The sequence below is a fragment of the Mauremys reevesii genome, linkage group 25, assembly GCF_016161935.1.
Source record: "Mauremys reevesii isolate NIE-2019 linkage group 25, ASM1616193v1, whole genome shotgun sequence".
NCBI classification, from domain to species: domain Eukaryota; kingdom Metazoa; phylum Chordata; order Testudines; family Geoemydidae; genus Mauremys; species Mauremys reevesii.
The window spans coordinates 14,255,136-14,281,382 of NC_052647.1; the positions used below are offsets into that span (position 1 = coordinate 14,255,136).

Consider the following 26,247-nt stretch of genomic DNA (forward strand, 5'->3'; position numbering starts at 1 on the left):
GTGGCATACTCTAATCTTGAAAGGCATATTTTTAAAATGGAAATGTGTGATTAGAAGAGTTTAAACTTGTTTATTATAAATCTCTAAATGTTGTTCCATCTTATTTGTGGGGATTCCCATTATGTTTGCTGTGCAGTGATACAGATGCTTTCATAAGTCTGCACTGCAGAGGCATGGCTGCAGCTTTGCTGAATTAAAATAGTTTGGTCATAATCTTCTTATGCTTTTAATACTGATAACGGAGTCAATATAATGCTAATACTTAATGAGCAGATCCTTGTAAGACTGCTGCTGCAATCATTGAAGTCCATGAGCTCTTTCCTATGGAATTCAGTGGGAACAGGATGATGATTTTTAAAAGAAAACTGCAAAATAAAACTGATTTGTTTCTGCACATCACTGTTTCTTTAGGATCTATACAGAGAGCCTCATTTTAAAAGAATGAACTATCAGGCTCTTTTTACTGGAGGACTCTCATCATAATTGGAGGACCTTGATGGTGACATCACAGCTCAAACCTACAGGTCTCCCAGATGAAAGAGGTGTGGGAATTTTGAGGCTACATCAACAATGGGCCTTTAACAGAGTTAGGAAATGATGTAAACTTGTTTTTAACACTGTTTGGCTGTCGTAGACCAGGGCATGCTGTGTTAGAGCACTGTCTGATGATGATAAACACACCTGTAGTCACAAGGCTGTTGTGGTCCTGGACATACAGCCCAGCAACATTGTGTTAGAAACAAAGTTTAAATGTGGCCCCCGAGTTTGGTTAAAAGCTCGTTGTTGATGGAAGTTGAGACTCTTCCCCTCTCTGTCCTCAGTTGGGGACTGTGGGAACTGCAGCTCAGGTTTGAGCTGTGATGTTGGCATCCAGGACTTCCAAAGGTAGCTGAAGTTCTCCAGTAAAAAGGAGGAAGTAAAGACCCGTGTGTTTAAAAAAATTAAAACACAGTCAAGAAGAATGAGGCTGTCATTCTGAATCATAAAGAAATAGTAAAGGTCACAAGCACAAAACTTCTCATTTGCAGTTTACCTGCTGGGGACCATACTTAGCCCTGGAGGCCTTGTCTAGGCATGGTGTTAGAGCCTGTTAACCAACATGTTGTAACTAATGTGTACAAAATCTAGTGCAGACAAGGTATGCTGCCTTTAACACATGCTAAGCTGGTTGAATTGAAGCCTAAGCTTCCCCCTGAGGCTTTAACTCAACCAATTCAGCACGTGTTAAAGACAGTATTCCTTCTTTACGTTCAGCTTAGCTAAATGCGTTCTGTAAATCCTAATCTAGACAAGGCCTAGAACTATTCGTTGCCTGCTGGGTATGTGTTTGGGCTTTAGCTCTGCCATTTGATTCAGCATCTCTTTCCTACCAAGGATAAGAAACTCAGTATCAAATTGCAGCAAAACCAGACTTTATTTTGTATAGCTTCTTGAAACAGACTGTGTCCCTGAAGTCTTTAGAGCTAAATGACATAGTTTCAGGAGTGGTCGTAGAACCTTACAGAGATACCCTCGCAGGGCAAGAGTTAGTTAGGAGTGAAAACCAGGGGCAGGTGTGGGCAAACAGAAATACAGTATGTCAAGATAACTTACAAACAAGGGAAACCCCTGAGATATTGGTGCAATGGTGTTAATAGCATGAGTGATTCCTTTCTTTTTTTTATGGTAAGCTATTATGATATTTACTGTTAGAAGAGAGCAGTTAAGTTATCCTCATGGGCTCTCAGATCCCTCAGACAGACTACAGTAACAAAGCATCTACAGGAATATACTTCACTGGATTCTGTAAATAAGCACTTAATGTTACAAAGAATCCTGTGGCACCTTATAGACTAACAGACGTTTTGCAGCATGAGCTTTCGTGGGTGAATACCCACTTCTTCTTCTTCTTTTTGCATCCGAAGAAGTGGGTATTCACCCACGAAAGCTCATGCTGCAAAACGTCTGTTAGTCTATAAGGTGCCACAGGATTCTTTGTTGCTTTTACAGATCCAGACTAACACGGCTACCCCTCTGATACTCGACACTTAATGTTGATATTTCTAAAAAGCAGACAAGCCCATTGGACGATTGAATATGTTACTGTTGAAGTGTTTGGAGTCTTTGTTTGGGGGATCTTCTGCCCAATGTGATTATTTTCCTTTATTTCGCCATTGTAGTGATTATGGTATTGTTAGACAGTGCATGATTCAGTGTTCTGATTCTATGGGGGGAAGGGGAACAAGGATGTTGAAAGAAGCATTGTCTGAGCATAGCAGGATTAGCTGGTGTTACCACCTTGTAATGTACTGTTTGAGGCCCGCTGTTTAGAGTGGATCATCGAATCCCATTGCTAAAAAGTGGCCTTGAGTCACAGGGTGGTGTTAGTCGGGAAGTTGCAGGCTCCTCTGTTTGCAGGATTTTGGTGTTGGTGTAACATTTGGACTAATCACTTGTGACTCACTGGGCCAATCTCCACCCCGGTGTAAGTTCATGCAGTTAAATTTTGATCCGCAGAGTTGTGCACCTGCTCACACTAATGCTGAATTTGGCCTATCTTTTTATCACAGCCCTTCCCTGCTGTACCCTAAATTGAGCCAGATCATGCAGATGGATTTGTATAATGAAGGTTAATACTATTTTTCCTTGAAGGAATAGAAAAAAAAATCCTATCAAAAGGAATTTTAAAAGCTGTTCTGCTTTAAAAAGATCTTTTAAAATCTTTTTATAAATACTGTAAAAAAGCAAAGCAAATGTGTCAGCTATTACATGATTATAACGTAGTGTATTCTAACAACTAAGAAATAAGGCTTAATGTTAAACCAATTGTTTTATAGCTATTAACTTTTTCTTTCAGTTTTCAGTTTAATTTCTATTAGACTTTATTGGCATGACAAGCTATGCAAGTGTTGCCAAAGTGTAAGAAAAGATACATACCCACTTTTGCCAGACATCTGAGGGATATCATTGATATTAATATAATTTTGATGAGAATATTTTTTTCTTGATTGTGTTCTTTTCCATATGATAAATATTGATTCCCATAAACCTAATCCAAATCCCCACTGTTCCAAAATTATTATTATGCATAATTTTTATTCCGGCAATAATTTAAATTTATGTAGCCCCCTGTCATGCCAAATGCTGTGTTGTGGTACTGTCAGCATCAGTGATGTCAACACACACAGCGTTAGCAAGTCTCTTGCTGCAGAGTCAGCACAGCGTTTATTTTTGAGGGCCCCACCATAATGGTGGTGGTTTTTAAAAATCTTGGATATTTAAAGAGTTGGATTTAAAAACCCCCCAACTTTTAACACACACAGAATCCAGAGACTCCTCTCATTAAATTGTAACTCCACCGTTGGTCTAAATTACTTATTTCCTTTTAGTTTATTACAGTTTATAATCAAGGATTTTCAACTCTAGAACCATAAACCCTTGAATAAACTGGAACTTTCCTTCTATATTTACAGATAGGCTTTGCCCCAGGAAGGAAAGAGAACAAACTTTCTGAATTCAGATGCTTAGCTTGTGTTAGTGGTAGTGTATTAAACTTGGTGGATAAACATTTTACTAGGGAGTCCTAGGTTGTTTAAATTTATGCCTGCCTAGAGGCACCATTTTAACAGATTAGCACCTCTTCGGTTATTTGATGAGAATGACTGAACTCTGAGACCAGGAAGGAGTATGGAGCAAAGTTCTTTCTCACTTTGACTAGGTTAGAGGCAACCCTTATGTATACAAGTAGACCTTGCTCACTCAGGTAATCCCATAATGGGGCAGTGCTTGTATTTGCAGGGTCATTTTTTTTCTCCTGGAAAATGGAGATTTTTAACTTTTTAAGAAATAGCACTTATCTAGAGAGAGACCACCTGCAAGTCTTCTCGCATCAGTAAATCACCAGCTGGTGAAATTACCTGTTTTAGGCAGGTGAAGGAACAATTTAGCATTTGTTCATTTGGGACTTACTGGCTAGCTGTTGGCGTGGGAGAACATAGTACAGCTTCCATACCTAACTATTTTGTATAGTGTCTGTCCTACAAACCTTCTGATGAAATGCTTCGAAAGGTTTCATTTAAAACAAGGAAGTTGGCAGAGGGGGAAAGAAACTAAATGGGTGCATGAGCAAAGGGGGAGCAATGGTATCAAGAGATTTGGAATGACAGGAAATAGATAAGAGGGGGAAATGCAGAAAGAAGCTGCACAGGAGAAGGCTGTTTCCCCAGCACTGGTGACAGTGCAGAGGGGAAAAGGTGCCAGAGACCCAATTCTGTAGGGCTGGCTGGAACAAGCCCACAAAACAGCTTCAAAAACAAGGAGGCCGATTTTGACTTGGCTGCTGAAATGCCTGGGGGTTCCTGAGGAGTTGAGATGAGGGGAAGGATGCAGTTGAGGTTTTTTTGTGCATGTAAAGGTGTCCAGCAGCATTCTGCACATGGATGGAATGTGGAGACCAAAAACCCACGGCATAAGGGATTGACGACAGTGCATAGGAATCTCGGGAGACTCATTTCGTTCATGGTCTAGTGTTGTGTTGTGCTTATAGAGCCTGGATCCATAACTTATTGGAGTGAATAGGAGTCTTTCTAGAGGTTTCAAGGTGCTTTGGATCAGGCCTACAGAGGGGAGGAGAAATCATGAAACGGACGAAGAAAGAACATCGTATATGTGAATCCAGGAACCGGTTGATTGATTCTGGGGCTATGATTAGAGGCAAATGAAACGCTTACTGTAACTGATTTGTTATGGATGGTTTGCTTTCTCCTGAGAAGGAAGGAAGGACTTTTCCCATCAGAGATGGCATGTCCTTTAGCACATGGAGGAAGCAAGGCTGTGGCCGACATGGAATATAAATAAATAGTAAGGGTTGTAGTTGGGAGGAAGGCCAAACATATGCCTCAGCATTAAGGGTTATTGTTGAACTTCTTTCCTAGGGATGAATGAGCCTTTTTAAAGCTAATTTGTTTGTACTTATTTTTGTAAATATGTCCTCCTCAGTCTACTTTGTTGTTCTTGTGCAGATGGGAAAAGGGGTGGGGTTATTGAGGGCACCTAGACAATGTGAAAGAACTCCATGCTGTAAAAGGTTCAAAGCTTTGCAGTTATTACCAGTTCCCTTTGCATAAATCACCATCTTTCTGTGATGGAAGGGAACAGTTCTTGAGATTGCAATCTTATTGTCTTGCTCTCTTCCTGTTGCTGCAATTTATGACACATTCTGTGAGGAAATCCTTATTTATGTTCAGATCCAACTGTTTCCATTTCCTGCAGATCAGCAGAATGGGCAGGAGGGAAAAGGAACACTTCTGCATTTTATTATTGTATCTTCAGCTTTGAGTCGATTCAGATCCAGTTTGGATGTTTTAGGATTGAAGACAAGAGATTTCAGACAGTTTTAGGTAAATAGCTCCCATGTGATTTATCAAAGGGACTCTCACCCTGAGAACTAGTAACATCAGTGCAGGCACAGTTCTTGTGTGGTTACAATAATTAAATCATATTTCTATATCAAACCTCATGTTGTTTTTAGGAGCAGTTCTTAAGTGGATTTACAGACTTTGCTCAGCTTTACAGAATTATTTGGGTGGGAAGCAGATGCTGTTACAGGGCTTTCCCAAGCAGCAAAAGACCAGAAGGCCGGCGTGCAGACAATGCGATGTTTGTTGGGGTTAGTTTTCAAGCAAGCATATTCCGAAGCCCTTCACACCAGTTGGGCTTATCTCTACGCTGCGCCCCCCTTCCCAGTTCTGAGGCCGCAGAATGTTTACCCGGTGCCGCCCCCTTCCCGGCTCTGGCGCCGCAGAGCCTTGCCATGTCCCTCTTCCCCGTTCCCTCTTCCCCCTAAACAAATATTCCTATTTCCGTTCCCCCCACTTCCTGTTTGACCCCAGTTTATATAGTAATATTCTCAGCTATTTTTCTGTAATTCTCTAACCAATTATATCCCACTACTCTAATTAACTGAAACCTAGCAAAATTAATTATACAGCAGACAGAAACAATTAGAGAACCAGACAGATTAACAATAGAAAAGTGGGGGCCATAAAGATTAAAAAAAATACAGAAATGAGGGTTTCACAACCACAACCACTGATAAGTGATTTCTTGCCAGACAGGATGCTGTCAAACTAAGTTTTCTTTAACCATCTTAAGATCTGTTTTATTATCTGGCGGTGATGGGCACAATCAGGACAGGATCATCTTCCTGACAGCCCAATATCACCTTATTTTGGTGTGACTGGTTTGGGATGTGAGGATGAGCTAAAGGCCTTAGTCTAAGAACAAGGCCTTAGACTGTCACAGTGAGAGGAGGCCCAGACACAGGCGGACTGTGATTTTGAGTCTTTGTTTTTATACCCCTGTAATTAGCTAAATGATAAAAATACACCTAAGTTCTTAAAGTATAGGCTTTAGAGGCAGGCCTGAATATCTATATTCTAACAGATGCTTGTGGGTCTGTCACCCCCTATACGATGATGCTGAATCCTGTCTTATTCTGGAAGACACTTGAAAGAGATCTTGATCACCTGTAGTAAATTGGTTCTGCACCTGTTTTTTTTTTTTAAGGCATTAGCCCTGGTGTCGTGTCCAGATTCCTGTTTGGGTTGATGACATTCTGCCTCTCTATATTCTCCTTGTAGCTTCAATTGCATACAGAATTGTTCTTCACTGCCTGTCCTAAACTCTTGTATAACGTTCCTGTGTGGTGTTAAACAGCTGCTGCATGCATGTATAGCTGAAGTGATTCCTGAAATATCCACTGTGGTATTCAGTGCCAGTCACCATTGCTGAAACCATGTGGTTTGAGTGCTGTGGGGTGAACAGCATAATAGAACTTCAATATCACTCCAATGCTTTTATTGTCTTTTCACTTGAAAGTTTTTTTAAATTATTTATATATTTCTCAGATTCCTTAAAAGACTCACTCATGTTTCAAATCTACAAATTGTGGTGTGATTATATTGGTTATTATAATGATGTTTATGATGCGTGCAGGGGAACACACAGTTTTCTGTTTCAATCTGGTAAAACATGTGGCTCCCATTGTCATCTTCACTATTTTAAGGCAATGAACTAATTGCCATAGCTCATGTTCAGCAGACAAAAGGATTTTCATAAAAAAAAACCAAATAAACTGCAAACAAAAGAGCTAATTTTAGTGGTTTTTTTAAATAAAATCAAAATTTATTTAATTCCAGATATTTAAAGTAATTTTTTAAATATTTAATTTCCCCAGTATCTCTTTATTGATCCTTGGTTTGCCTGCATGGTGTCTGTTAGGGACACAAGCTGAAATGCTATTGGAATCTTTCTGCAGTATTTCCGAAAGCTGCAAGATCAATCCAATGTCTTTCTGTTGCTTTCCCCTCCCTTCCCCAGGGAGCATCATTCTAGAGCGTGACATTAACCATTATGCATGTACTGATAGGGCAGCATTGAGTGTCGGTTGGATTTAAAATAAAAATATGTCTGGCTAGCAGCTCACTTCAGAAGGGCAAACACTGTTGCCACAGCCCAGAGGTGAGTAAAATGCAGCCCTGAGTTCTGGAAAATGGCCCCCAGCTATTCCCTGTCTCCAGAGGCACAGTCTGCTGAGATTCCTGGTGGCAGCAGGCAGTGCTCCATCAGTGAGGTTCCACTTGGGCTATGGCTGCACTAGAGAGCTTACAGCGGCACAGTAAAATAAAATCTTTCTCATGCTAGAGGTCAAGTTGATCTTGTAGCTGGGATAGCTCGTTTTTGACCGTTTCTGCAGTGTTGGTTTAGATTTTTTATTTTGTATGTTAGTCTGTTCTCAGCACTATCCCATCATCAAATAACTATATAGGTCCTCCAGATTGGTTGGTAATTAAACTTGCAGTTGGTTAATGCTGATGCCCGTCTGAGTTACATCATGTTTTTCAATAGTAGTTACCACCCTCTTCACGTTTTTCTAGGGTGGTTTATTAACTGGGACTCTTGCGTGTTTCAGTGAAGATGATGAGAATTCCACTGACTCGCTATAATGCAAGCATCCTTTCCTGCCCAGATTTTAACAAGAAATTTGATCATTACAAATTGCCAAGCCTTAAATCAGGAGAGTTGGTATCAGAATGTGTGGTGCCCCCGCCCCATAGTAATTCCTGCAATTTGCAGTGGTGTTTCGTTACATGCAGTGTAAAACCACTAACACAAAGGATACCCATTAAATCTGGAAGAGAAAAAACACCCTATTGCCAAATAATGAATTACAAGCAAAAGCAAATGGGTTAGGTTTGGAGGGAAAAGATGAATGGGAGCCTCTTCAGTCTCTTTTCCACCCAACAGATCCAGTAGGGGTGTCCCACAGTCACACACAGGCTGGCCTCAAGAAATGTATAGATAAGAATCTCCTGGAAAACTGACAGTTGATCCCTTGTACTTGTGACTATCAGTTAACACAGTGCTATCAAAGTGCTTTGAATAGACCAAAGAATCCTGTGGCACCTTATAGACTAACAGTCGTTTTGCAGCATGAGCTTTCGTGGGTGAATACCCACTTCTTCGGATGCAAGAGACCCACGAAAGCTCATGCTGCAAAACGTCTGTTAGTCTATAAGGTGCCACAGGATTCTTTGTTGCTTTTACAGATCCAGACTAACACGGCTACCCCTCTGATACTTGAATAGACCAGAATCCTGTAGCTGCATTTAAGAGAACAGTGTTTGTCTCTGTGCTGCTGTTTCGGAAGGTGTAGTTTTGTTATACTAACATACCTTTCCCATGAGCTGGGTTAATTTAACCAGCTGCATATTGCAATCACACTTACAAACTTGTACTTTGGTTGGCCTCTCAGTTTCATGAACATTTTAATTCTCTGTTGGTTGATTCGTTTGGACTTGTCGAGGCCTGGCTCAAATGCTATAAAAGAGAAGTTGAGATAAAATTTATTTTGTGTGTGTGCATCAGGCAGCAAAAAGCACTGTGTTCAGTGCTGGGGCTTGAGTCCAGGTGCTTTAAAAAATGCACCTGGTATTGAGATTAACCCTCCAATGTAAATGAAGTGATCTCATTCCATTTCGTAGTGAACAGGTGCCCATGCCACAAAATCACCTTCCCAATTGATATTGATTGGCCCCTGGGGCAGCAATTTCAGCAGAGAGGACAGGGCCACAGAGACTGAACTTTTCATCACCTCGAAGGTGAGACCTTTCAAGTCAGAGTGGAAGGACACTGGTGGGAAAATGTTGGGAAACCTTGCAGTACTGCTGTGCTATCCCTGTGCTATCCCTGCCCTATTGATAGTGTCTGATAATATGATACTTTGCAACAAGAAATCACTGTAAAGAGAAAATGCTGTAAGTGGTCAGTGGTTTCTCGATATGATATAATGTAAATATTGGCCTTAGTTCTGGCTAGACTCCATAGTACCAAAGAATTCTGGTTTTCTCCCTGCTGTGTGTTTGATCACTTCCAACCTTTTTGGCTCCTGAGAGATGAGGTTACAAGTATGGGCCAAACTACAGAGAGGTTTGAAATGCTTCAGGGCTTTTTCGTTTTAATCCCTTCAAGGTTTCAGTCTCTTTTCTGCAGTTCAGATGTAATGCAAGAAATTAAAGTAAAAGACAGCAGCCAGATGGTACTTCTAGTGGGTCAGAGAGATTCATATTTTTAGAAAAAGGTTTCTTATTTCTTTGCTCTCTGTATGGTGCCTTCTCTTTGTGAACCTTTAAGCACTTATGTAGTACAGCACCCTGAGAGGCAAGTAGTGGTATTATACCCATTAAATAGATAGGTAAATAGAGACCCTATGCCTGTGTGAACTGCACTGGATATCAGTAAGGCAGGAGACACAATATAGAGTTGGTTTATAAGACCCTAAGTACTGAACTGTTGCCATTCACAATAAATGCTTGGTGATCTGCCCATCCTTGCTGGGCAGTTCAGTCACCTGAGGTGGGTCTGTTTCTAAGTTTACTTTTGGATCAGGGTGAAGCATTTCCTTCTTGAATAGGCTGCTCATAGTCCATCGTCAGCTCTCTTTAGGGTCCGCTGCAAGCCTCTCTTGCGTTGGTTGGTTTATTATGACTAAGCTCTGCGTTTGCTATTGCCTTTCCCCCAATTCCCTTTAGCAGAGGGGGACTGTTGTTGGTATCTGGTTGGTTGAGTTTGTCCTTGGTCCTTGTCCTGTGGTGCCTGAGCTAGTTGGTTTTCATTTTAGGGTTTTATAGTGTTGATATCCTGCTAAGACAGATGTTCTGATTCAAGTCACCCCATTGAAGGGGTGTATATTGTACGGTTGCTTCCACAGGAAGAGGTGAAAGCCCCATTGTTCAGCGGAATTAAAAATTAAACCTGAGACCCTTAGAAAAATGCACAGTAGGGAACATGGCTGAGGGTGCTGATCTAGCAGGGACCGAGTAGTCTGCTTCCATCTTTCGCTTCTGTGAGCAAATCATAAGACCGTAGAACCTTGACAAATACTTGGTTCTTATAAGTCATTCCTGCTGCCCATATGGTGACATGTCACAAAGCCCATTATTGTGCGGCAAGGCCATGCAGCTAAAATCCTCTTGCAATAGAGCACCTCAAGGACACAGTAACGTGACTTTCCTGTTTGATTTTAGGGGACATCACACAGAAGGGGTATGAGAAGAAAAGGGCAAAGCTGTTGGCTCCATACATCCCACAGACACATGGTAAGTACTGTCTCTCGGTCCAGATTAAGAGCTTTGATTTACTGCACCAGCCTTGTCATTAAAGGGGTTTTATAAAGTGAAGATGGAGGTTGAGGGCTTGGATCGCTTACCTGTCAACTCCAAATTGCCCTTGCCTCAGTTTAGTTTGCTTTAGCTGTTTCACAATTCCATTGTAGGGGGCCAGATGGCAGCAGTAGAGTCATAGGCAATAGAGCTTTTCACCTCTAGGTTGCTGGTTTATATCCAGGTCAGAAGTTCCTGACCATTACCACCAAGGTGGGTGGTTGGCCTGTCTAAAATGTCAGGCGCCTCAGAGCTTTCCCAGTTGGGCCATGTGAACTTATTTAAAAACAAAACACCAGCACAGGCAGCTCTTGCTCCTTCATCAGTTGAGAAGTCAAGGGCTTGAACAGGCTGCGAAGTCCAAGGTCCCCTCTGATTCTTAGAGTGTCCCTTTGGGGCAATGTGTAGGAAGCTTGCAGTGATGCTGCAGATATATACAGCACTTCGTCTCCATAACTCTTAATCCAACACTTTCAGCAGCATAAGCTTCACAGCAAGTCCATTTTTCTGAATAGGAGCTGCACACCTTCCTGGTTTTCCCTTTGCTTGTATCAGTGGTGTGTGCGTGCACGCGGGGGGGCTCTTGCCTAAGAGAGCTAGAGCTACTTAGGAAGAGAGATGAAATGGCCCAGGCTAAGTTTGAGAGCTAAAAAACCTACTGTGGAAATGCTGGAAGGGCATCTTGTCTACCTCAGAAGCGGAATGGACACTGGCTCGCTTGGAGGATGACTCTTACGGGAAACTGATCTTCAGAGTTCAAGGCCAAGCCAGTGAGTTATGAAATGTGGGATTCCTTTTTAAAACATACAGGGCCAAATTTAACATATAAGCCTCAAACTTGCTGTTGGACCCTTTACACCCACGTGGAGTCCCGCTGTTGTCCATGAGGTTCTGTATCGGTGCTAGGTTCTGCCTGTGTAGATGGCATCAGGGCCATAATTAGCACATTAGTATCTGAGCATGCCACATCTGTGCTGTTGAGCACCACAGAAACACTCACCCATATGCTCTTGCTGCTTCACCAGACTAGGCCGTGGGTTTCCAGCTTCATCTGCTTTTATGATCTGAGATGGTGGCTATGTTCAAGTGAAGTAAGACATTATTTGGAGAAAAAAGGAAGTTTCCAAATGCAGAAGCTTTCATGAGGCCTTTGTCGAAAGGCAGACTATAAAGAATGTCTTGCAATTGTTTAAGTGCTAAGTTAATTTGCCAGTTCATAAGTCCTGCCGTACAAATACTCTCCGAAGCCATTCCTCGTGTTTGCTATAGAGGCATTAGTATCTTCATAATTGGCCTTGGTACCTTATTTACCAGACTTGCTGAATTCACTTGTCATTTTGTTTACATTCATTTTCTTTTATTCAAAGCTCCGTAGCAGTGGGGCTGGCTATGAACGTAGGATAATTAGAAATGGATAATTGTAAACTCCTCTCTAGGGCAAGGCCTAGAGCACCTCCGATAATTAATAGCAGGATACTTGTGCAAAAATAATTGCACTATTGATACACTGGGAAGTCTTGAACTATTAAAAAAAATCAAATAAAGCTTCTGGGTTTTTGCAGTTGATCAGGAGTGAATCGGTATGACAGGCAGAGAGCTCCATGACTTAACTGTTACTGTAATTGACTGAAACTGAACTAATGCCCAAAAGGGTAGGGGTTAAAGGGCACTGCTTTGAGCAGATTGTGAATGCCCATAATGGCATTGATTCTTTTCACTTCAGGTGGTATTAATTTGGAGCTCAAAACAAAAGAATTATGTCATTGTCATGTGTATCATCTATTTGTATAGAATCTGCTATCTCTTGGTTAGATTTCTCACCTTTTCTTTGTTCATACAGCAATAGCTCAAATATGCTCTCATCTGAAGGTCTGCTCGCCAGTATTAGTCACTGGAGTGACTTACTGCTACAGTAAATATTGAAATACAAAGGCTATGGAAATGGACACGGTGTGCTGTTACCAACCTAATACATTGACACAAGCAATATAAGCAAAAATCCTATTTTGGCCTTACATTCTGAAACTGTCATAGGCTGCTGAGGAGTCCTGACTAGACAGCTGTTTGATAGAAATTTCTCTTAGATTTGATGAGGTGACAGTCAACTCTTATCATTATTGTATTAATGAAGAAATACAGAACGGCATGTTTGGGTTTAATCCAGACTAATTCTTATAAGCAGGGATCCATCGAGCAGATCTTGCAAGCTCTATTGACTCAAGGCCTATTTTGGTGAAATCTTTGGCCCTGAGGAAGTTGGGGTATGTGGGCTCCTTTCACACCTTCAAGCTACTTCTCTTCACAGATTTGCTCTTGGCTTGGAGTTCAGTGTGAGGCAGCCAGGACCAATAGCAGTAATTCCGTAAGCAGCTTTGTATGCATTGATGTGGCCCTTTGCCCCTTGTGCCTGTCACTTTACATGCATGTTTATTTTGGAAAATGTTTAATTAGGGGGAAAAATGTCTGGAGAGACTGTGCATGGTCCTGCTGCACTAATTGACGTGCTTCTCAAGGCAGGGGAGCGAGCGAGAGCATTGGGAGAAATTAGGGCCAGATACCATGTCACTAATTAAAGTGGAATTCACTACTGCCATTCTGACAGTCTTGTGGCTCTTTATGGGCCCAGTCCAGCAGTCTCGACTCTGGCAAATCTCTCATTGACTTCAGTGAGATTTACACATGCATAAGCAATGCAGGATCAGTCCCTTAGTTTAAAAGGGTCTGATGTTTTTTCCGTGTGATGGCTTGAAGAGAATTGATTTTTTCGTCTGCAGAAGAGAATTGTAACAACCCTCAGCACTTAATTAGTGCATTACATTCTTAAAGCACTTTTCAAATGCTAACTAATGCTCAGGCACATCACTCTAAGATGTTATCCCCATTTCACAGATGTAGGGCAAGCTGAGGCACAGAGATACAGGGATGCGCTGCAGCAAGTCAGTATCAGAATTTGGGAGACCCTTTCTCCTATCCTTGTGCCCAGTCCACTATGCCACACTGCCTCTGTGAGTTGCCTCCCTGTTTGAGGTAGAACAACAATGTTAGTCCTTTGAGAAACTCATTTTCCTAGTGTAACATCCATTTTTGCAAAAATTAACAAACTGGAGCTATGATCCTGGACTTACTCACTGCTCTACATGTGCTGACAGCCGCTAGGTAGGCTATGCAGAATTTTATTGTAACAGACGTCACAGTTCATACATATTAAAGGCTTGTCCACATGGGGCTATTTGGGAAAGGTAAGGCAGATCAAGTAAAGTTATGAAGTCACCTTTAGTAGGATTGGCCTTAGCTTTAATGAGTGTGCCTGTGTAGACATGACTCCAGAAATGCTACTTGTGAATGTTAAGTTGAATGCTGCATAGACCAAAATAGAGAGAAGGGGGACAGCTTCAATTCATATTTATACCACAGCCTGTGACTTGAAAAGGAACAGCTAGCCTGAGCCACAAACAGTCCTGTGAAATGAAAAGAGGCCTAACTGCTTTGTGGGTGTAGAGCTGACGCTTGGACCTCCCATTGCTGAGGCAGAGCTGAGCCTTCAGTGGAGGCTGAATGCTTTTGTAGGACGTTTGAAAAGTACACTGCAGCTATGGTAAACGTGCACCATAGGGGATGAGAGAACGACTGCGTCTTTCAGTTCTCCTTCCATCTGTGGAGACGAGTATCCACCAGAAGGCTCCAAGCCACTGCCTGAGCCTTGTTTGGCTTGATTTGGCCTTCGCCTTTCTAGGAGCTTGCTATTCGCTTGGATTGCTTATGTCTGATTGGGGTTAATCACCTCCTACTTGGTAGATGCTGGAAAGGGAAAGGTTATCACTGATGTCATTTGCGAAATGTGCGCTCTTGCAGGAAGGGTAAAAAAGGCAGTTCAGATAAGGGACGTTGAAAATTCTCTTAGAACAGGAAGCACATGTTCACTTGAGGGTAGAATGAACACAGCTGAATTTAGGTTGGCATAGTGGTAAGAAATTGGGGCTTAGTGGGGTGTGTCCTGATGCCCATTATTCTGGATGGGGTCAAGTGAGATGCACTGTCAGAAGTGCAAGGGACACAAGAAAAACTGGTGTGATATAGTAATCTGTATGTCGGAAAGTCCTCTTCTGCTGGGAGGATAACTGGAAGTCTCTGGATCCACGTGATGACCCACTGATATTGGATTTATTTCCATTAGTGGGTGACATGGATTTCTAAATACACATAAGCAAGGCAAATCCATTACATGGCTTAATGGGGTTTTCCTCTAGTATTATCCCTGTCAGTTGCAATATTTTGCAGAGCTCTTTAATAGACATGCTTATTGTTAGCATTAGGAGACCTGTAGATGACACACGTAGCACCTCATGCATCACTTGACTTTGAGTCTCACTGTGGACTAGGATATATTTGCCTCCTTGTTTAACTTAATGAGCTGCTGTCCTCCTCCGATCGCTGCAAACCTGGCAAAGCATATACAGCTCTTTGGCTCAGGGAGTGCAAATGCAGGAAAACCTTGTTGCCAAAATTAGCAACTTTTCAGCCAGCCACACTGTTGGCGGACTGTTTTCTCTTGCTATTTGAGATGATGCATTATGTAATCAGTTCCTAAGGATAGGACGAAAAAATCCTCTCCTTATGTATAAAGGAAACGATATTCACCAAGCCCTGATTTACTGTCAGAACCTTTGTCTGCTTCAGGTAGAGTTCTTACCCCCTCCTCACGTTAATAAGAAACTACATTATTGGGAATTGTCATGTAGACTTAGGTTAAGCATGCATTAAAGACTTGCAAATCTTTCATTGGCAGTCTTTTTGGGGAACAAGGAATTCTGCAAACAAAACAGATGTCTGAATCTATCACAATTTTTGTCACCTCATGTTTCAAAATAATTCTTGTGCTGTACCGCCCCTGAGCTTTATTCTTTATTTTGGATTTCTCTCCCTTCCCCTTGCAGCATGTGCATGTGCTTTTCCTTTAGGACTCTGACTCAATCCCATATTTCTGCAACATCTCTTAGTGAGAGAGAACAGAGTGCATATTAGTTTGCATGCAGTTAATATTCCTTGAATTGTCTGATAGTCCTTGTATCACATAAAAGTCTGAAAGTTAATGAACTAGTCCAAAATATTCCTTGTGAAAATTGCTGGAGGATTGGGTATGCAGGAGTAACATTCAGTGAACATAGATCCTGTTATTTTATGGCCATGGATTATAGTGTTTGTATATTTTTGGTTTGTGTGTTTGCCAGATTAGGAGCAAGGCAGAGTTTATCAATGTTCTCAAATGCAAAACAGAAAGCAAAAAAGAATTGCTCTATTTGGTCAATATTTTAAAATGCAAACTACTTTGTTTTAGGGGGAAAATAATCTTTGACTGTTCTGCACAAAGGATTTACTTTCTCACTCTCTGAAGTATACAAGAACATAGTCAAATTACCCTGAGTGCAGCTGACACTAACCCACCTGTAGGTAAACAGCAAACAAATGAGGAAAGCCCTTATTATGGGCCCAGTGTTAAAAGGAATTACATGAGTGAGTGTAGATGGCCCTCAGCACCTCAGAATCTGAGGCCTCTGGGAAGAATAATGTAATGGTAAGCACACTGGTTTGGAGGGGTCGGAAAGCATATGAATGGAGTCTTGAGTGAGCTAAAATATCCACCCCTTCCTCCCTCTTTAGCAAAGATAGACTTAGCTTTCCGTTGCCTACCATTACAAGGATCACCACTAGATAGGCACAGAAAAGACCAGTTAGAAATCAATCTCCAGCTGCCAGGGCAGGACATTGTATCCTGCTAGAGGCAGTATTATTAATAATGAGCATAGGAGGTGTGCTCTGTGCACCAGATGTAAGCAGACACAGTTCCTGCCCCAAGGAGCTTATACCCCAGATACACAGACAAGGTGAGATGCAATGGGACACAAAGACTGCACTCCCCGAGTATCCTTTTATGCCTATAGTGGTGACAACTTTTGCTGGTCTTTGCTTTTTGTATTCCTTATGGAAGAAGCAAGTCTCCCAGAGGATTATGAATGGAGAGTGGGATAAGGCGGATGTTCAACATATAGGGTAGAATGGAGAAAGGCCAAAATTTTATGTCCAGTGAGTTTTCAGTCTTCCAGGTATGGAGGGGAAGGAGCAATAGTTAGACTGAACCCGATGCTACATGTCTGCTACTGAAAAAGGGCTCACACCCTGCGATTCAGGAAATGGTGCCCAAGCTGACCTGCAGACCCCTCATACAGACATTTGCTTTTCACACTGTTTTTTATAGGTTTATAGCTGGACAATACTGCATCATTTTAAGGAATAGCCAGTCAAACATTAACACGTTTGTTCAATTCTTTACACAGACTAGCAGGCTAACCTGCTTTTCTCCTCCTTAGTTTGCTCTTTTGTCAAATGAATCCTACCTGTCTCTGGCTTTATTACTAATGTAAGTATCCCTCTTGGCTGTTGTGGTATTGTTATGGATCACATATGATTTTTTTTATTGTCTCCTATATAAAATCACTTTATAGCTAGTGTCCCTTCCCCTTACTGAGAGGTGGGGGAGTGGGGGAGCAGCATGTTCCGCTAGCATCAAATGGCAATTAAAACATCAACTGCATCCTATAAAACCCCTATAAAATACAACCATCATGGTGCCTGTGTGTATCCAGGTCCTGCCAGCAGAAACTGCAGCTTGTAGCAGGATTATTCTGAAGGGAATGCTAAATAAAGTCATCTAACATCTGCCAAGCTTAGCTCACTTCTGCTGCTTTGTCAGAGAGCTTTGTAACTGTATATGATGTACTATAAATATGTACTTCCCAGATCTCTGAATCCTGCTTATGTGCTTTATATTAATTTGTACTCATACACATTCTTATATAACACAATATTTAAACAAAGCTAGATCTTGAGGTTTCATGTCAGTTAGGGATACATTTGATCCCTGTGTAAATGAACTGTCATGACTACACTGTGATGTACTGTGGAATAAACAAAGCTTTTGCATCTTGGAAGCAAGAAATTAAAGTGTATTCAATAGTTCATTTTAAAGAATAGTGTTTAATTGTGCTGCTGACATCTAGTGGTTACTTACAGTCCTAAATAAATTGTCAAGTGAACAGGAAGGTTTAAGCTGCTTTGTTAGTTGTTGAAGTTGTCTCTTCATTGGCTCTGAATAAAACCTCCCTGTTCATGACGAAGACACAAACATGGATGAGTCTTAAGTAAAAGTGCAGTTCTTCAGTCTGTCATTTAATGTAATTTGTATCTTAGCCAAGAGGAGCTTGTTCAGATGGATACACAAGGAAGATGCCTTTGACTGGTCATTGGCATTCAAATTGCTTATTTATTTCTTTAAGCCCAGATGATGTGCTTGGCACTGTACAAAGCATAAAAAGACAGTCTGTGCCTGAGGAGCTTACAATTTAAGACTCTGGATCTGTGTTTATAATGGTCCACATCACAGATCCTTCTACGACTGCAGAGTCCTAGTGGGGCTTCCCAGGGGTTTAAGAATCTACCACATGGATCCAATTTAAGGACTGGGCACTATAAAACAATGACTTTTATTTGGAAGGCTGGTAATGCACAGGTGCATGTGCTGCTTTGGCGCTAATAAGGTTTACAGCATAATCTAATGACTTGTTCTAATCGAGTGATGAAATTTTCTACAGTAATTATTCTCCCACTGATATTCCAGGTTTTTCAGTATTTTCAGTGTTTAAATGTTTTTAAATCCATAATGTTTGCAGTGGGTACTTTGTGAAAGATATCAAAGTAACAGTGCAGAAGGGTTTAAAAATCCTCCAAAGTGATTCAGCACAGGCAGCAATAGTCCAAGCTTCCTCCCCAGCGTATCTCCATCTTGAGATGGAGGCTCCTCTTCTAGGTCCGCGAGGGGTGATTTCAGTCTTGATGGCACCCTTAATGAAACACGCTGTATAGGGACAGTTGTTGTTAGCTGGGAGTGTCTGGTGTATACCACCTGGGAACTGAGAACTAGGCAAACCACCAGGCTCATTATACACTTCACTTTTGAAGGCTACCAGCCTGGGCTGGAGAGTAACAGACTTGTGTCACTGTCCCTGTTGAGTAGCATTCAGCTATGTTGTCAGAATGGTGACATTCTCATTTGGTGACAGTCCTGATATTAGTACACATAGTCCATTGTTGCAGCTATTTTGTTACTTGTTTTGAATTGTAAATTATCTAAACATTTTTAATCAAGGCTCTCCAAGCAGTTTACAAACACAAATGTTAATTAAAGTAGCCATGTGGCCCTTGAGATGCAGTGGAATGCTCTGACCCCCTTTTGCAAATTGGTAGAATTGAAGCATGTTAGGTACAGTAGTTGCACAGATGTAAATTTAAATCCAGCTCTTGGCTTCCAGTCCTGTACCTTTACCCCAAATCCGTACTCCTCCCTTCCCGGTCTGCTTATTGATTATTGATGCTCTTAGCTTCTATGCCCAGCAAGTGGTTAAGTGAAAATAAGACTTGCCTCTTCAGTTAGCCCTTTCATTTGAGACGCTCAGGATGCCCCATGCACTTATTTAAGCCTCCTGCCAATCCTCTTATTTGGGCATTTGAGTGTCCACACAAGGCGTTATACTGGTATGACTATAGCAATATAGTTGTGCCGATAAACTTTCCTGTATAGACAAGCTCTGTGTTCATACCACATCCTTAACCATGGTATTGAAGTGCCTGTGAGGGGATACACAAATATACTGTCACTAAGGTGCTGGTTTGCAATATGACAGGTAATAAGTATCTTAGCTGCCTCGTCAGTTTCATCATTGCCATTAACTAGTTTGTGAAATTGGACAAGCCACTTACCCTTTCTCGGTCTCACTTTCCCCAGATGTACGTTGAAAACTTGTCTACCCCATGGTATGGCGTGTGTGTGTTGAAGCTTTGTAAATTGCTTCAGAATCCTAAAATGAAAGTCATTACTGAAGTATGATCTGTTATGATACTCATTTGGTAACTATTGTTTTGTTTCTGGTAATGTAAATTTCTGGATGGAGGCTATACCTGAGTCTTTATTTTAACTTATATAAAACTTATTTTATACTGTTTAGTAACAAAAAATAAAGTTGTGGATGAGTGACCCCAAAATTTTTGCCGATCCTTAACTTTGATACTTCCCAAAACTTTCACATCCAAATTCTGCAGACACTGACTGAACCACCATGTTACAAATACGGTAAATGTTATCTTTTGGGATTTCCAGCTAATTTTGGAATCATGTTGTTTACTTACTAAAGCAGTTTGATCTATTCTTGTAAATCCTCCTCTGTTCATGCAACATTGATCTGATACTCTCTCTGACTATTAATTAGTAGCTAAAACGACAGAAGAAAACGGTAATTACAGCACTGCATTCATGGACTGTTCAGTCTTGAGTAATTATGTTGGCACGTTCATGAGCAATATATATGCTTGACATGCAAATTATATACCCGATTGTAGTTCTGGGCAAAAGGGGTCAAATAAGGAACTGCTACTGAAATGTACTGTCTTGCACTTGCATATGATCCTTTATAATCCCCGTTGTACACATGGGGGAACCGAGACGCACAGAGGTGAGGTGACTTGCCTGTGATTTCACAGTGGGTCAATGGTAGGAGAAGCCAGGATTCCTGATTCCCTGGGTAAAATCCTAGCCTCACTAAATCAATGGCAAAGCTCCCATAGACTTCAGTGGAACCAGAATTTCTCCCCCAGTTTCATTCTGTAAACACTGAACTATATTTTCAAGTCCTTCATGTTAATTCAAACGGTTTTGCTCTTTTTTAGTTCTACAAGACAAGCTGTCTTTGTGAAAGAATCAATTTCCTGTTTACTGTATGTGGCCTATCAATAAAAATAGCTTATTTCGATCGCTTGTTCTTCACTCAGACTGTGTTCAGCTATTTTTAAAGAGGTTTTTTTCCCCTAAAGGAAGGGTGCAATGCTATGTTTAAAGCTCTTTCGTGACACATTTGGTTGCAGTGGAAAGTTTTTCTCTCGTAAAATTGCAGGACTTATGCTGGAGAATGTCATGAATTATAGATAACATGCTCTAATTAGGACTTTTATTTAGCTAGTTTCTTCACTAATAATTGAAACTATTTTCTTTAAGTGTTATGAAAATTATGATGATAAAATGGTTGCAATAGATCAGACTGTCTTGTATATAATTCTCTTCCAAAATTCATTCTTTAGATATCTGTCTTGGTGGAGAACTGTGGTTTTTTTGTTTTTTTTCTCCCCGAAGAAGCAGGTTTAAATCTCAAGGGAGAGATGTATAATTTTTAAAAAGCACAAGGATATAGTACTGCTGAAACCAGGCTAACCTGCTCTGTTACAGATCAGGCTACCCTAGTGTAACTCATGGCCTATACTAGGGGTTTGCACCAGTGGCTAAATCCCAGTTTAGATAAGACCTTAAACATGCTTATTGAACAGCTCAGCAGGCAATCTTTAATTTCAGCAGCACACTGCTGAACCTGTTTGTTCCCTGTGGATAGTTTAGCAGGTAACAATGGATTTTTAATGTTGCCCAAACGCAGGTGGCTTTGTGGGTTGGTTTTTTTTTTTGTTTTTGTTTTTTTTGTTTTTTTAAATCTCTGAAAGAATTGTGGATTTGTTTTCCAGGGGTTGATCCAGCATTACAAAAGGAACCCAGAAATCAGACACCTGCTCCAGCAGCAACTTCAGCACCATCCTCATCCAAGTATCACCGAGCTCGATCTGGAGGAGCCAGAGATGAACGCTATCGGTCTGGTAAGGATATAACAATCACACATCAGAGACCTTTGTCAGTGGGAGAATACAGGTCACGTGAGCTGAGTGGTTCAGCCAGTTAGTGGTCTGATTGCTGAAAGTCCTGTCTTGCTTATAGTGTGTCTAGAAATCAGGGGTGCTCAGGGGCCTACGGTTCCTAAGGAAAATCAAGGAACAAAGGATGCTGATCAGGGAGGGTAAATGACTCTTTACCTCATGGGTTCCTGGGTTGAGTTTAGCTGGTTAGCGGAAGAGAACTTCACTTGGCGCTAATCCATTTTAGTGAGTGACAAGAGGCAGATAGGCACACTATAGAAAAACTAAATTAACTGAAATGTCCAGTGCGTCCTCCTGAAGGGATCTCTTGAGAGTAGCCGGTTCCTCTTCTCTGGCTAGAGGGGTTCCAGCTCCCCAGCAGGTTCGCGGATTGATCACCAATGATTGGATAATGCCAGAGTTCAGTTTATCGGTAGTGAGGAGTGGGCCCAGGACTGAGCTCCCTTAGGGTATGTCTCCACTGCAATTAGACATCAGCGGTTGGTCCATGCCTGCTGACTCAGGCTCATGGGGCTTTGGCTAGGGGTCTGTTTAATTGCAGGCTAGATGTTCAGGCTTGGGCTGAAGCCCAAACTCTGGGACCCTCTGGCCTCACAGGGCTCTAGAGCCCAGGCTCCTCCCCAAGCCCATACTTGAATAAAACAGCCCTGCAAGCCTGAGTCTGTTGGCAAAGGCCAGATGCGGGATTTTAATTGCAGTGTAGATGTATCCACAGAGCCCCTCAGAGGGGTGGCTGAGTGCTTGGAGTCAGCATTGAAATCCTTGGCAAAATAGTGTTGGGATCACATGTGCCAACTCCATGGGTGCTCCAGCCCTGGAGCACCCACGGAAAAAATTAGTGGGTGCTTAGCACCCACTGGCAGCCAGCTCCCCACTCTCCTCCTGTGCCTCCCGCCCACCGCAATCAGCTGTTTTCTGGTGTGCAGGAGGCTCCGGGAGGAAGGAGGAGGAGCGGGGACAGGGCACGCTCAAGGGATGGGGTGGAACTGGGAGGGCAGGGGTGGGGATTTGGGAGAAGGGGAGGGATGGGGATAGGGCCTGGGGTGGGGCAGGGGTGAGGACTTGGGAGAAGGGAGGGGCTGGGCCGGGGGCACGCTCACTCCCCGGGCCCAGAGGAAGCTGGTGCCTGTGGTTGCAATTAATTTAGCTGTAGCCACCTACCAGCCTAGGACAAAATTTGCGTTCAGCAGTGCAGGGCAACCAAAGCCCAGTTCAGATCAGTGACGTTTAGTTACCTGCTGCTCCCTAGACAAGCTGCATTCCACGCTCCTGGAATCACAGACACAGGCACATCTGCCCTGGAGGCTAAGAACTGGTCTCCTTTGTGCTCACGTGTTCCGAGCGCCTCCAGGGGGCTGGAAAAGTCTGACTCCTGCCCTGCTGATTTCCTCCACTGCTCAGGAGGAAGATGACATTGGGGGTGGGGTGGGGGGGGCGGGGTGTAGAAGCAGGAGGTAAGTTCCCACTCTCAGTCTGAAGCTGGACTTGTTGGTCAGGAAGAATGCACACCTGTGAGCACCTAGCTACACCCACCTAACCCCTAGTGTAGACGCAGCTAGGTCAATGGAACAGTGCTTCTGTAGACCTGGCTACCATCACCAGGGGAGGTAAGAGTTCCTACAGCAAGAGACAAACCCCTTCCCTTGCTGTAGTCTGTGTCTGTGCTACAGCTCTGTAGTTATGCCTCTGTGGCAACCATCATGTAGACATGGCCTAATTCACTTCACCATCTGTGTGAAGGGAACATATTTATCTCACAGGGGGATTGTGAAACTTAATTCACTTTTGTAAACTGCTTTGAGCTTCTTGGATGGAAGGTCCTATAAAAGTGAAAAAATAGCAGCAGCAGTATTTTCTTGTGTGGTATTGTGCTGTGATTTATTTAGGTTTCTTACGGGCCGGTGCCAACAGCTAAATCCACTGATTCAATTGACTGTGTCCCCCACTGCAGGCTTTCCTCTCCCATAATACAGTTCTGATTACCAATCCAGTGATGTATGCCAAGAGAGCTGGCACCAGAGTCCCAAGGTCACTTTGGAACCATTCATGTCTCCTTGCTACTTTTCTGAAATTATTCCCATAAAAATACCCAAAAAAGAGTGAAGAATCTCTGACCTCCATCAGAGGATGGGTGAAAACAGTATTTATCTGGCTTTTGTTTTGTATTTAGATTGATTGATTTGTAGAAAACTAAATCCAAATAAACATTTAACTTTATTTTAAAAAAATAAGTGCAGCTCTGACAGCTTCTTCTGACTGACGTGTCTCTAATTTCCCTTTTATTTTCCTCTGAGGGCAACAAATTCTACAAGGTTTTATTTCTTCTTCTTGTGCTGTGGTAAAATATTTGATTCCTAAACTTATGTTTGGTTTCGTGGCATTGGGGTGTGGACTGTTCCCTTGAATCCATAGGCTGGTTCCCTGACCTTGCCATTGAATGATTGCAGTAATTCTTCTGAAGTTCTTGTTAAAACTTTGGGCAGGCTGGTACTGAATGCGCAAAGCAGGGCAGGCTTGTTCAGTTAAAGGATCCATTGTATTGTAATGTTTAAAATGAAATGACTCAGTTTTGTTTCCAGCTGCCTTTGGTAGGATTTTTCTAACATAGCACAGTGGAAAATATTAAACTACATCGGATTTATTTTTTAAAAGGTTAAATGTGTCCGATCTTTTAAAATACTTCAAAGTTGATGAGTTCTATGGAGCATTGGCACCGGTGTGTTTTTATGATTTAACAAGACGATACGGTATTTCTTGGTGGCCAACCAGTTTGGTAACCTGCGGTGCTAGGTGCTGTACAAAGATGATCTAGAAAAAGACAACACTGCACCAAAGCTCGTAGTCTGAAAAACAAGATGTAACTGTTGAAGACAGACAAGCAGGCTGGGATGGAGTTTGGGGGGGAAAAGGGTTACAAAAATGCAATTTGCTACAAAATAGTTGCTAGAGACTCAAAGGAGTCTAATGGTTAGTGCAGGATACTTGGAACCAAAGTTCCTGGCTCTTCCACCTGTTTGCTCTGGATTGGCAAATCACTTAACCACTGTTTTATTTTCTGCATCAGTAAAATTGAAATGTCATAGGCGGAATGGAAAAGCTTAATTCATTGTTTATGAAGGTGCTGTGAGGTCTTGGCTAGACAGCGCGAGGGCAGGGCAGTTTGGTGGCTATAATATATGTGAATAACTCCTTTTTAAACTACATAATATATAAAAAAATCTTCCTACTATGTTTTTAGTTTTGCATAACTAAGGATGGTAATTTCCGTTTTGCAGATATCCACACAGAGGCAGTTCAAGCAGCACTGGCAAAGCATAAAGAACAGAAGATGGCTCTGCCTATGCCAACGAAAAGACGTTCCACATTTGTACAATCGCCAGCTGATGCCTGCACCCCCCCAGGTTAGGAACACTCTTGCTGGTTGTGGTTCTGAGAGGGGTTGATAAATCTCCTAACAGTTTCCAAGCCAGGAGGCTGAAGTTATGCAAAGATTGTTAAATACTCTGTTGCACTTTTATCTGGTATATAATTTCTAAGGCTCCCATGTCACAGCTAAGTGGCTGGTGATTTGCATGTTCAGGGAATGTGAGTTGAGTAACCCTCCATTGCAAAGCTGGTATCTCGGCTGTGCTTTACCATAGGGGAAAATAATTCATCCTCTGAGGCCTTTTAAAGCTCCAGTTGTGAAAGCTGAGGCACCATCTTGGGCTGAGAATTCCTCTTTTGCTTCCCGGATCCCTATTTCAGTCTCTTGAGCCATAAGAAGTTAAAACAATGTGGGCTTGTATGTTCCTAAGGTTAACACGCAGCACTCAAAGCAGCCACCAGTTTTCCAGAGCTTAGTAATTTACAATGATGCACCTTTCTGAGGCATGGACTCTGAGATTTCTGTGATCCCAGGATACTCAGGGCCTCTTCACTCCCTGCCTGCTCACGTGAAGTGGCTATCCTGAGCTTCAGCTATAAAGCTACTCACATAATTTGTTGCAGGTCCTGGTAGGTTTTCATCAAATATTAATGAATAAACTTTTTTCCATTTTTCAAGTAGCTTTGTGCACAAGGTTATGGTTTGGAAATACAGTTGCGCAACCTCAGGCCATTTGTGCTGATGGCAACAATTCCATAACCTCTGGGTGCTACAGTTTCACAAATTGCTGTGTAATCTCCGCTCATTCCAGTTTTTATATTTACACCAGTGCAATAAACCTGTTAGTATTAAAAAAAAAAAACCCACCACCTCTTTGAGACTGCAATTTATATCCTCATGTAGGAATTATCCCGAGTTTAGCTTCTCGGCCTCATGGCTGAGGGGTGAAAACATTATCTAAAGTTGACTTGGTACATTCCAACGGTGTGTTCATCACTATACAGAACGCAGAATAAAAAACTGGTGGCCTACAATTGAATGGATGCTGAGGGCCTGATCTAACTGGGGGAATCCTTTCATTGACTTCTGCCCTTTGGATCTGTCCTTAATACTGACCATTATTTTCACTCTGCGAAGTCAGTGGGACAAGCCAAAGTAATGAACACAAGCCTGCTGCCTCTTTGCAGCATCAGATTTTAAAGGAAGGATCCTATATAACATTCAAGAGGCTCTTGTATAAAGTGAGCCCATTGGCCCTGGGTAAAAGTCTGTAACTCCAAAATAATCTTACACTTGGTGCCCTGTAGCGAATATAATTTCAACTCCTTTACAAAGTGGGTGTTCAGAGCCTCGGTGTGAGAGTAGGTTTGGGGAGAGGAT

The 26,247-nt window shown here is 42.0% G+C and overlaps 1 protein-coding gene and 1 long non-coding RNA gene across 3 annotated transcripts in view; one reads left to right on the forward strand and one right to left on the reverse strand.

The window, feature by feature from the left end:
* The window catches only part of DIP2B (disco interacting protein 2 homolog B), a 130,929-nt gene that overhangs the window by 47,803 nt on the left and 56,879 nt on the right, over positions 1–26,247 (forward strand). For both annotated transcript variants that reach the window (XM_039513858.1, XM_039513859.1), the window contains exons 2-4: positions 10,566–10,637; positions 21,315–21,443; positions 24,776–24,901. In XM_039513858.1, the coding sequence (XP_039369792.1) occupies positions 10,566–10,637; positions 21,315–21,443; positions 24,776–24,901 (327 nt within the window). The remainder of the gene's footprint in view (positions 1–10,565; positions 10,638–21,314; positions 21,444–24,775; positions 24,902–26,247) is intronic.
* Positions 6,373–10,412, reverse strand: LOC120390894. The gene is made up of 3 exons (XR_005591169.1): positions 9,890–10,412; positions 8,768–8,859; positions 6,373–6,789 (listed from the first exon to the last, which is right to left on the reverse strand). It is a non-coding gene; the product is annotated as an uncharacterized LOC120390894 (long non-coding RNA).